Source organism: Scophthalmus maximus, chromosome 11, assembly GCF_022379125.1.
Source record: "Scophthalmus maximus strain ysfricsl-2021 chromosome 11, ASM2237912v1, whole genome shotgun sequence".
Taxonomy (NCBI): Eukaryota; Metazoa; Chordata; class Actinopteri; order Pleuronectiformes; family Scophthalmidae; genus Scophthalmus; species Scophthalmus maximus.
The window spans coordinates 20,030,001-20,042,738 of NC_061525.1; the positions used below are offsets into that span (position 1 = coordinate 20,030,001).

The 12,738-nt window shown below is 44.0% G+C and overlaps 1 protein-coding gene across 1 annotated transcript; it reads left to right on the forward strand.

Annotated features, from left to right (window-relative positions):
* Window positions 1-3,261: 3,261 nt before the first annotated feature.
* foxl2a (forkhead box L2a) lies at window positions 3,262-5,130 on the forward strand. The gene has a single exon (XM_035623781.2). It carries the CDS (start codon window positions 3,618-3,620, stop codon window positions 4,542-4,544), a length of 927 nt encoding a protein of 308 aa, XP_035479674.1. The 5' UTR covers window positions 3,262-3,617; the 3' UTR covers window positions 4,545-5,130.
* Window positions 5,131-12,738: the final 7,608 nt, after the last annotated feature.

Below are 12,738 nucleotides of genomic sequence, written 5' to 3' on the forward strand. Positions count from 1 at the left end.
GTGATTGTGGCAAAAACTTATTATCACTGAAATAGATATTATGGGCCTGGGACACGTGGAATGTGCAGCTTCAGCTGCGTGTTACACGAATGCAAATTCATTTTCAGAAAGCCCAGGTTTCACTCGTTGTGTGTGTGTGATGAGACTGTTCGAGGGGGAGATAGGTTATGTTTTGTGTTTCTTCTATTTCTTTTTTTCGAGAGAGAGAGGGATCAAGCGATAACTTGAGAAAGACTTTCGGAGGATGTGTATTTATCCAAGAGGGAAACACGCGTCCCCTCACGGTGCGGCCCAGAAAAGAATTCTACTTTTTCATGAACCATCCGGTTTGGACAGAAAACACCGACGGCGCGTTTCCCTGTTCGAGTTAAATCAACTGAAATTAATAAAATAAAATGGAAAAAAAATCTCCTTCATTTTTTAGTTTTAATTGTTAGTTTGTGTCAATGCAGATTTATACATGGTGGATGAATAATATATAAAAATAATAGATTCCCAGAAGTACGAGAAACGTTGTGCCATTAACTTTAAATCCATATGGGCCCATAATCATCATATCTAAGCACTGCAGTTTTGTTGCCATACAGGTTCAATTCTCTTTTTATTGTTTATTGTTTTTGTTTCATTTATGAGTTAATTGGTGTGTTTGTTTACTACAGCCTCTCACATTAACATTCCTCTGCGCCTGGCGGAGAGACTCTTTAAGAAAGAGGTTCAGGTTCCAAGGCTCCGTGTGTTTTGTTTACGGATCGACGACGCGCCAGTTGACGGCTCTGTTGTTGTGACGCGACGCGCGTGACGAGGAACGTTACGGGTAAAGGAGGAAGGAGGAATAATAAGAATAATACTAATAATAATAATAATAATAACAAAACCTCAGCTTTCACCAAAGACAACGGCACTTATGAAGTATAAGATTGTTAGGTCAATGTGAAACTTTCACTGCTAACAGGATTATTTAGTTTGAAAACTAAATAATCTTTGAAAACATTTTGACACTTTGAAAACTCCTGATAACCTTATTCACAATATCTGCATTGGAATCTTAAGGAAGTTTCTGTCTGAAACTTTTGCTTTTAAAATGTCCTTTAAAGTTCTTTCTCTAAGAAAAAAAGAAGCTTTGTTCCATATATAAATAAATGTCTATGCTGATGGTGGTTTGTCTCTGGTATAATGTTAAAAATTAACCTTTATACTTTAGTTTGGCTTTCTTTTATTCAAAATATTTTTTTTCATGTTTCTTTGCAAGATTTCACGAGTTCAATTTAGAGTTAATTCTTAAGAAAAGTCACGTGCAGGACTTTTGAAGAAGGGAAGACCACAGACTTTCTCTGCAACGGTAAATGAAGACTATACAATAATGAGGCAAGCACACACACACACACACACACACACACACACACACACACACACACACACACACACACACACACACACACACACACACACACACACACACACACACACACACACACACACACACACACACACACACACACACACACACACACACGGCGCTTCTACGGGATAAAGGGAACTTTATTTCTGAGGTTTTTAATTTTTTAGACAAAACTTGCAAACCCACTGCACCAGATCCCTGTTGATTTGTGTGTTTCGTGTAAATGATCCATGGAGGGAATAAAAAACAAGCTTTAATAGAAGAAAAGTGAAACTTTCTGTGCAGGATACATGCCATTTTCCACACAAGGTTCAATTAATTCATATTTATATTATTCTTAAATTTTTGGCCCTAAAGCAATTCAAAAAAATATACATATTTTAGTGTTCTGCAAAATGCAAGTTCCCAACTTTCTGTGCCGGCTGACTTAATCAACATAGTGAGTGATGTCATGTTCCGACCCTTGAGCCAAACACACTTGCGAAAGCAGCAGTGGGCATAATGACTGCTTGTCGAGATTATGTGGAAACGTTCCTCGTCTCGAACATGTGAAACGGGCCATCGGAACAAGGAGCCGCGCCGCGCCGCTTGAAACTCGGCCAGTCTGCGGTGTAATTGCACGTTGAGAGACGCCTGGCTCTCCGGCAGCTGCTGCGGCCGCGATGGGCTGCAGACGGGGACCGCGAGGCGATGACACACATGCCAATGCTGCTCCACCTGCACAGACTCCCCAGAGCACGGAAATACACTCTCCCAGAGAGGGGACCCTCATGGGTGGCCCGGTGGAAATGAATACCCCCCCCTCTCTCTCTCTCCGTGCACTTCCCTCTCAATGTGAGCTAATTAAACTGCACCGTCCTCCCAGACGTTCTGATGAAGAGCTGCAGACGTGCAGCGTGTCTGCAAATGTGCACGCGTTTTTTACTGGGAGAGCCTCCAACTGGCAGAGCCCACAGTCAGATATGATGCAGCATGAGTGAAGGTGTTTGGCACCTCATTTTGTTCAATACAATTTCCCAGGCTGGAAAATATAGAAATATCTGCCAATAATATCGGCTGATATTAGCCTTTCATCACTGACATATCGGTATCGCCGATATCTTAAGAGCCCGACCGATGATATCAGCCAACTGATTTGAGCCTTTAAATGTCCATTTATGTTTTACATTTAATGTGAACTAAATGTTTGTTATAAGTTCTATGTATTTGTTTTCTCAATTTATAGTTATTTATGCTATGGTTCATGGTTTAACTAAAATATCAAGCCTCAACGACATGTCTTTGTCATAAAGGTTAAGGAATCGTAGGAATCATTGAGAGATTAGAAAAACAGTATATATACAGTATATATCACCCGATGAATCGGGAATCATGTACTCCCAAATATCAATATTGGCTCTAGAAATATCCTCATTTTGCATTATACATGTATTAATCTACTCGGCCTATTAGAATTATTAATGTTATTAATTATTATTATTTTTCGTTAGTCTCTTCTATCTTTCTTTCGCTCAATATTTAAGCCACCGAATCTCCTGTTTGTGAGTATGATTAGCAACATAAATAAAAGTGTGTGTGTGTGTGTGTGTGTGTGTGTGTGCACTTTACACATTCTTGCAATTAGTTGGAATGGTACATTCATTTGTGTATTCTCTGGGATTGTGTCTCTATATTTTGACCCGGGTCTGATAAACACGAGTTTGACCGTGTTAAGGGGAAGCTGATTATTATTGTTGTGGGTTTTTTTTCTTTTCTTTTCTTTTTTTTCATCCACTCTACAACGACCGGAGGCGGATCTCAGATGCGCACAAATCACGGAGCACTACGTCGCTCGGCGGAGAGCCGCTGGAGCAGCAGCAGCCTGTCAGCGGACCCGAGCGCAGAGGAAAGGGCTGGGCTTACTGACTCACTAACCACGACTTGAGGTTGCGACTGCGCTTCGCAAACCAGTTTAAGAAAAACCCTCGTTAAAGGGAGGTGGAGGTCCGGTGCAGTGTCACCGTCATACAGCGAACTGCAAAAAAAAAAAAAACTCACACTTTTTTCTGCGCGCGCTCGTTCGGAAGAGACAGCTCCCACTCCGCGGTGCACTCCTGAAGTCCCGCAGCGCATCACCCGTCCCGCCCGTCGAGCGTTCGCGGCGCCAGTGAGACGTTTTCGTTCCGTCCGCGTCTGCATCTGCACCGGACTTGTTTTGCTTTTGGGTTGCGCGCGCGCGATGATGGCCACTTACCAAAACTCGGAGGATGACGCAATGGCCCTGATGATCCACGACACGAACGCGACCAAGGAGAAGGAGCGGCCCAAAGAAGAGCCGCTCCAGGAGAAGGTGACCGAGAAGCCGGACCCGTCCCAGAAACCGCCGTACTCGTACGTCGCGCTCATCGCCATGGCCATCCGCGAGAGCACGGAGAAGCGGCTCACGCTGTCCGGCATCTACCAGTACATCATCAGCAAGTTCCCCTTCTACGAGAAAAACAAGAAAGGTTGGCAGAACAGCATCAGGCACAACCTGAGCCTGAACGAGTGCTTCATCAAGGTTCCGCGCGAGGGCGGCGGGGAGAGGAAGGGGAATTACTGGACCCTCGACCCGGCCTGCGAGGACATGTTCGAGAAGGGGAACTACAGGAGACGCCGCCGGATGAAGCGGCCGTTCAGACCTCCGCCGACGCATTTCCAGCCGGGGAAATCCTTGTTCGGAGGAGACGGCTACGGCTACCTGTCACCGCCCAAGTACCTGCAGTCGAGCTTCATGAACAACTCGTGGTCGCTAGGCCAGCCGCCCACCCCGATGTCCTACACGTCCTGTCAGATGGCCGGCGGCAACGTGAGTCCGGTGAACGTGAAGGGACTGTCGCCCCCTTCCTCGTACAACCCCTACTCCAGGGTGCAGAGCATGGCGCTGCCCAGCATGGTGAACTCTTACAACGGCATGGGTCACCACCACCACCACCACCCGGCGCACGCCCACCATGCCCAGCAGCTGAGCCCGGCCACCGCCGCGCCGCCGCCGGTCTCCTCCGGCAACGGCGCGGGCCTCCAGTTCGCCTGCTCCCGCCAGCCCGCGGAGCTCTCCATGATGCACTGCTCCTACTGGGAGCACGAGACCAAACACTCGGCGTTACACACGAGGATTGATATTTGAACGGTCTCTGCGTAAAAGAACGAGGACTCCAAGAAGAGTTGTATTTCCTGTGATTTCAAGACAGAACCGAGAGGGGTTTTTTGTTGTTGTTGTTGTTGGTGTTGTTGGGTTTTTTTTTTTTTTTTGAAAAGACGTTTGGGTCCAGCTGACATCCAGCTGAGGAGGTAGCAGCCTACGCGAGGGTCGCTGCTCGAGAAAATGGAAACGGGAGATAAAAGAAGTCACCACGCAGGACACATCAGGTAGCAACAACCTCTGGGAGCCATTTGTCGCGCCTGTTATTACACTTGGACTTGATGATTAGTCATAAAACTCGTTGTCTAAAATTGTGCCTGTGCAAAAACTTTCAGCGCGGGACACAAACGCTGCTGCCCTTCGCCTCAGCTGCGTGTTATTAAGGCCCCGTGCGTAAAGATCTCCCTCAGCCTTATTACGCACGGCCTAATCCCAACTGTTGCCAGGTGAAACGTGAACATTAGATGCCTTAATCAATTCAGTACTTTAATATGCCATTGATTCAGAGCTGTGAGACAACTGGCTGTGAATCTTGCAAAAAAAAAGAAAAAAAGTGTGTGCGGGTAAGAAATACAGCAGACTCACCCCAAAAAATACAATTCAGGGTTTTTTTTCCATATTTCTTCATCGCATCTGTATGTAATATGATTTTCACTATGTCGCCAGCCAGTGCCAGGTTTTTTGTTAATCTTTCAAATTATTATTATTTTTTATTTTATTTTATAAACGTGATTAGCTTTATTGTCTCCTTTCATGTTGGGGCCATGTTTCATTTTTAATAGCACTTTTCCCTTCTTTTTTCTAGATTTGTGAATTTCTTAATAAACTTGTATTTCTTTAAGTAAAAACAGTGGTCGTGAACTAATCTGTTCTGTGATAACCACTGTTGCCACTGTAGACGAACAGCAAGCAGCAGTAAACAAGCCGATGACGCGGCATAAAAGTGATATATATATATATATATAGGGCTAAGGGGTTAGGGTTATATATGTAAATAAATGTATATATGTTTTTCATTTTACAGTTCTACTCAGAAGGATATAATAATCTGGAATCTTTCAGTGTTAGGTGAAGTTTGTCTTTGCTCTTAGTCCTTTGACTTCGTAAAATGTCTGATATTCAGGCTCATTGACGCTTTAAAAATCCACATATTTCATCGGTTGCTCATTATTTATTTTTAATTTATGCGAATCAATTGTCGCACTAATTGGGTAAAAGACAATTTCTGACCTAGAGTAATAATTAGAGTAAAATAATAATTGTAACACTACTAATACTACTATCACGACTCATAATAATAATAATTAATTCCCCAAATAAATTATCATTTTGGTAATTTGTGTCCCAACTCAAGACGATTTATGTCGGTTCGACTCGTCTATTTAATCTATATTTTTTGTCTTAAACCTGTTACTGGTCAGCTGCTCCACATTATACATTGTAAGCACAAGTATTTTAATGTCCCATTACCGGACGATAAATATGATTAAAATCACAGTAAGTGTAACTTGTGTTTAGTATATTTCGAGAATGACACCGTGCTTGTAGGAAATGACAACTGTTGTTTTACTCCTTTTTTTAAAACGGCTCATTTCCAAGCGCCGAAAAAAATTAGGAAAAGTTGAAAAAGAAATCTGATCAAATGAAAAGTTTTCCACTTTCTTTTTCCACTGAATGTGTGACGAAGAACAGACGGAGGTTACCGTCTATTTTTTATTTATATATTCTTACTTTAACAGCAAGAAACCAACGGGAGCAGCAGTAAAAATAATAATAATCTTATAGATAATAATAATTGCACATACATAACCTCGGTGTTTTTGTGTTTCCCCTCTGCCCTCTGAGAGCTGCCGACAAGAAAAAAACTAAAATGTTAATGCAGTTAATATGTAGACTATATAATCATGTAGGAAATAAGGCCAACAAAGACAGGACGTGTCATAAAAAAATAAGTCATTTTATTAGCCTAAAGGCGGAAGTTGGAAAAAATGTATTCATTCATTGCATCTTGTTCTAGATGAAAAAATGATCTTGATTAAATATTGATCAAAGCCTCAGGGGACCAGCACAATATATATATATATAGAGATTGTGGAATAAGACTCCCATGATTATACAACGAAGCCCATGTATTACTTTATATCGCCTGGAGGTGCACGCGCACACACACACACACACACACACACACACACACACACACACACACACCTTGATCTTCCATGTCCATTGTCAAACAGACTAATCTGTGATATAAATCTTCATGGGTATAGAGGCATAATAATGACGTTTGCATGAGGTTATACATATGACGGGTTCATTCATTCATTCATATTGTTAGGGGTTAACAAGTTGAACAGTGTGTGTGTCAGTGATGTCACATATTTTCCTATTAAACAGCGCAACTTAAATGAAAGTGAGCGACTTGAACGCAACAAGTCTGAAAAGGAGAAATTACATTTTGTTGTCTCACCTTTATACGTTTTTTAAAGTAGTTTAAAAGACAAAATCCCCAAAACGTAGACGGTCTGATTTCTGCTAAAATGGCTACTGGCACCTTTGAATAGCTTGTTCCATTTAAAAAAAATACGAAATAAATGATACATATTCCTTTTTCCTATAGTTTATTCATGGTTGATGGAGTCCACTTTATGTTTTCGTGGTCAGACACGTCGCTGACTGGAAGAGAGAGAGTGTTCTCACTCCAACACTTTGGAGACAAATTCCGCGTAAAACCATAATCACGCTGCCAAAACGGATAGTCCGGGAACTTTCTGCTGCTGGCTTTATATGTGCTCTTCTAAAAAAGAGGCTTAGTACGGAACCGAGCTCCGTCAGGGTTCAGAGAGCTCAAACTGTCCGTGGTTTGCTGCAGGATTAAAAAAAAAAAAAAAAAAAAAAACACTGCGAGGAGGAGAAGACGCCACCAGCTCGGGGACTGTGATGAGGAGGAAACTGTGACACCGGACCGTCCTTCTCCTGATGTGCGCGCAGGCACCGTGGAGCCGAGGCGGAGATGTAGCTGTGTGTACCAATCTGCTGCTTCCTCACATTAATGTTTTGTAAACAACACGGAGATAAGGGCGCGTTTGAAAGGCAAGTGTATTCTAAACACACTACCAAAAATAATAAATACACACGCGTTTTTACATCATAAATCGTGTGTAACTAACCTTTACATTAAATTACAGGACGGAGATGGATTTTTAATGTTCCTCTTGGTTTACAAGTCTGACGTTGTCACCGGCAAGTTGTTGTTGTCGTTTTGACAGTAGAATATCTTGATTTGTGTTTTATTGATTATTAGAATTTTCATGAATGGCTAGCTGTTAAGTCCACGTATCGTGATGGGTCGCTACATATCTATTCAATCTTGCTTTTGCTCCTGGGTTTTTGAGGAAAGTGGACCCACGCACACGCACGCACACGCGCACAGTGTGTGTTCGTGTGAGCCCCGAGTCTCCTGAGCTGAACGCGTCCGCGCGGCGCGGCAGGTGCGCATTTGCGCAGCGAGGTTGACAGTTCAGCCGGGCAGCCTGGAACAATGGGGCCTGCATACAGGATGTCTCCGGCGCTGGGCGAGATAAGGCCCTGCAGCCGAGAGGTTCATGGCTCCGGCGCAGGCCCTCTCCGGTCGGCCCTGTATCGGCCTCGTTTCACAATCATTACAATGTCAGCTGATCCAAGTTTGCGTCAGCCTGGATACTTTCACGGAAAATATTTAAAAAATATAGTCTTTACCCTACAGCAGACACAATTGATTTACTGATCAGTGGGGCTATTATTAAATTTTGTGCTTAGATATTTTTCAAGTATTTTAATCCCTCTAACTTCTGCCAGGCCGTTTCACTATATCACATTAGGCTATTAAAAGTCTCATGGCTGCACGATTCTGGCTGGCACGCGCACACATATAGAGAGTTAATCATCATCATCATCATCAACAACAGAAAACAATAACCACAGCAGCACATTGTGGGGCTTTTTTTCGTCCATAACAATAAACAACTCACAAACATGATAAAAAAAGATGGTGCTGAATAAGGCCCGCGTGTCCTTATGGCTGGTAGGTGATGAATAGATATTTCTTTTCATCCTCAATTATTTCGGCGCGAGGTGAAAAAGGGGGGTTTGGTGCAATTATGCCTGTCACGGTAACTACTTTTTGTTGCACGATATATTGTCCAGGGAATTATTGCAATAAACCATATTATCGTAATTTTAAGACTTGCAGTATATTGGTCCTAAGACTTGTGTTGCTGCTGAGAGAAATGTTGTCCAACAGTTTAGACTTTTGCGTCTAGACTCAGACAACAGAAGCAATTTGAAGACACGTTGCCTTCGGTAAAAAAACAAAAAAAAACTAAGAAATCCATATTTTCTGACATTTTACAAACCAAACCAGTAATTGATTAATTATACGAGGAGAACAGATGGGAGGATTGAAGCAGCGAGACATTCATTCTTGTGTCAACAATCACAATGGCTGTTAAGTGAGGTCAATGTATCGTCCGATAAGTCCATGCGGTAATCACCGCGACGGGCCAATGCGCAATGTGCCGATTTTTTGGTTTTTGGTCTTTCACGCCGCTGATGTGACCGCGATTGTGCTCAGAGAGATGACAGATTAGGATCAGCAAGTCGAACGAGGTCAAGTCACCGTGTGTAGGAGCGACGCATTTGACCCCATCACTGTCCTTCTACACGTGCGCGCACAGAGTGTGTGTACCTGCTGGCACCGGCGATGCGACCCCCGGTCAAGTCACAAGCAAGTTATAGCCGGTCCCCCCCCCAAAAAAAATACGCCTGCGCACACACACACACACACACACACACACACACACACAATTGAATTGCTGGCATTCCCTCTGCACGTTTGAGACTCCGAGGAGCAAACAGTTTCCACCGAGAAGCGGCGCACATCACCCCCGAACCCACTGACAAAGGAGAGTGGGGGTCACCACTGTTTGGTATACATCTGCTCCAAACAGGAAAATATGCAACGATTTGATTCGCAGAAAACCCGGCGATTGTTTTAAAAATCAGCATGAGGGTTTCTCTCTCTCTCTCTCTCTCTCTCTCTCACTGGAGCAGCAGAAGGAGTTGGATTCGTGTATCTGTGTGTTATTTCTGTGGCTTGGGCTGTTTATTTTCCCTGAGCGCGTCCCTCTGGTGAATCTCCAACGCAAGCATCGTGTCACGGTGATCTACGTGATGTTTTCAGCAGGCCCGCTGATTCCTATCTTAATGACAACCCGCGCGAAACAATAGATCCCATGCAATAACTCCTTAATAAGCCAAAAATGACGACAATGGAGCGCGATGGTGTACGCGGCGGCGGCCACCGTTTATAAATAGGGGGGGGGGGGGGGTCGAGCGTTTGCAAATACCGCAGGTCTATGAATACACACGAGTGTCATCGTCTATTCAAGGAAGAAGAAAGAAAGAAAAAAAAAAGATGGACTGTCATCTATTCACAGAGAGGGGAAGAAGAAGAAAACAACCCCATCACGCAGCCACACTGACCCCTCGTTACCCTGCAGCCCACTCGAATGTCAGCATCACTAACCGGCCCGTCGCTCACGACTCTGACCTTCACGTGGAGTTTGGCCTCATAAAACACCGTGACAGACATTTCTTTTCCATCATGAAAATATGGATGTAAGGAAAACTAAGGTTTCCAGAAACGCACAGTTACCTATTACTTATCATTTCCCGGCAATACCTGCACTGAAAAAAGAAAACAGCTTACCATCTATAAAAAAAATTATATATATACTTTAACTGGTAACACACACAATGAATTAAGTTTGTTCAAATGAAGTTCATCGATCGTCGCAGCTTGTTAACTTTAAGTGGAACAAACTCGATTCATTTGTAGGTTTACCGATCGATCTGTTAAGAGCAGTTGTGTCTTTATGTTCCTGTTCGAACAGAGGAGAAAAACACAGAAGGCCACATTTACCAGAATGTGTCCGACGTGAAGTGTCCGCCGTGGACTGTGGCGGGACCGACCGGCTCTCATACGGTAAAAAGGGAAACGCCATAAAACGCTTCCGTGCCTCCTGATTATATGAGCTGCAAATTGTTTTGTCGGGATTTAAATGGCAGCTCTTTTCCCATCGTGCCCCTGATGGGAGTCTATTTTTAACCCTACCCACCCCACCCCCACGCCTCTTTCCTTTGCCCCCCCCCCCTTAAAAACTTCCGCAGGGTTGGCAACAAGAAGCTATTAGGGAAAACTCTTCTCCTGTTAACATTCCGATTAATCAAAGATGAAACCCAACTCCCGCAGGGATCGTGAAGGGGCCCGGGCACCTGTTCTCCTGATACTGTCCGGCCCGGGTCACCAGCGGCGGGACACTGCTGGCGGGACATCACGTGTCTCTGGGTGCGACACATAATCACTGCACAACCACGCATCAGCCAACCATCAGTGACGGAAACACAACCCCGTTCGGATGTGAATGCCAAACACGCGAGCTTATTCCATAAGCATAACTATTCCGAAATGCCCGTTGATTTTTGCGACCATGCACGCCCTCACACTTCATAACAGCCCCGTTATATTCTCCCTCAACTAATGAATCAATCGTTCGATTATTATTATTAGGCTCTTATCGATCAAATGTGTGTCACAATGGCGATTTCAATCCTTTAAATGAAAACGTGTAAGTCTCCGTCTATTGGCTACAATATACACATCAAAACAGGAAGTTGGCCCCAGGCCTGACCGTCGCCCCGCCCTCTTTGTGTACAAGCCAAACCCGAGCGCCGGTCCGATTTCAGACACTGGGCCTCCAGTTTCAGCCCTATTCCTTTTCCTCGTAATCGCATACCTCTTGGCGAGGCCCCCCTCGCAATTAAGCAAATGATTATATTTTGATAGCCACAATTATACGCATTGGCATGAGGTGCCCTTTCAAGTCCAATGTGCTTTTTATTACACGCTTATCATGTGTGATGAGATTATGCACAGTGTGGGTTTGGGCCCAGTTATAGGGAACATTTAATCGAATAAGAGCGGCAGTAATGGAAGCATGCTGGACCTGGGAGGACCGCGCTGCTCAGGCTGCTCCCTTTGAGCCCGGGCTCGTGTTTGGCAAATTTCAGACAATGAGAACGTTATGAGGGGAGAGGGGGGGAACTCTGCGGCCTTTGACCCCTGCCCACCAGCAGGTCAAGCACACGACACATTAAATAGCCTCTATACAACGGATGAGGTGCACGCACCACCCTTCCTTTTTGTAGCCTGAGGAGATTATTTAAGCACTTATTTGCTGACAAAACTTGTTGTAATTAATAGTGATCGTGGTGTGATTCATGTCCCGCTGCAGAACATCCCGAGGCCGCCGGCACACACACACACACACACACACACACACACACACACACACACACACACACACACACACACACACACACACACACACACACACACACACACACACACGTCAGTGTCACCTGGAAAAAAGTGCAGCAAATGACACTGAATACCATCACTCGCAGCCTTCATTGAAAACAGTCACACTCACTGGGAACATGTTTCTGATACACAAGTCAACAAATGGGTTCAGTCTGACAGAGGAAATGTTGGTGTGTGGGTCTCTGCCGCCCCCGTGTGGCCAGACAACAACGATCATTTTTGTAAAGAGGGACAAATTGCAGCTTTCCAATCCAAGACACCAACTGTGGGAGTATATAGTACACAGACTCCATCCAGAGATACTGGGGCCTCCCCCTCAGACAAATGTTGGATAACACATCACCCCTGCCGATGGGATCACGACTGTGGTATTTGATTCTATAGACACGCAACAAGGTGACATAAAAAGTCAGACATTAAAAGACACAAAAGTCCGTCCTGAGGTGGGAAAAACAGTGAAACTCTCCAAAACTATTTGCTATTTGAACCATCTCTAAATTCAAATTGCAAACATTAAGGCTAGTATGTTGGATCTCTTTTTCTTTTATTATAACTAATGTTTCATTTCACTGAGCCTCCCCTGAAACAGTTTGGAGCCAAACCTCCAGTCTACATCCTATTAGACTCAACCCCCCCAAACAATTCTTTAAACACTTTAGATCATTGCAATTGTGCTGGAAATTATTAAGTATCTATCTGCATATCTATCCATATATATATATATATATATGCCCCCTAAACATAGAAGCAAAAGAC

Excerpts from the sequence above, each read along its gene's own strand:
- foxl2a (XM_035623781.2), top strand. The coding sequence starts at position 3,618 with ATGATGGCCACTTACCAAAACTCGGAGGATGACGCAATGGCCCTGATG.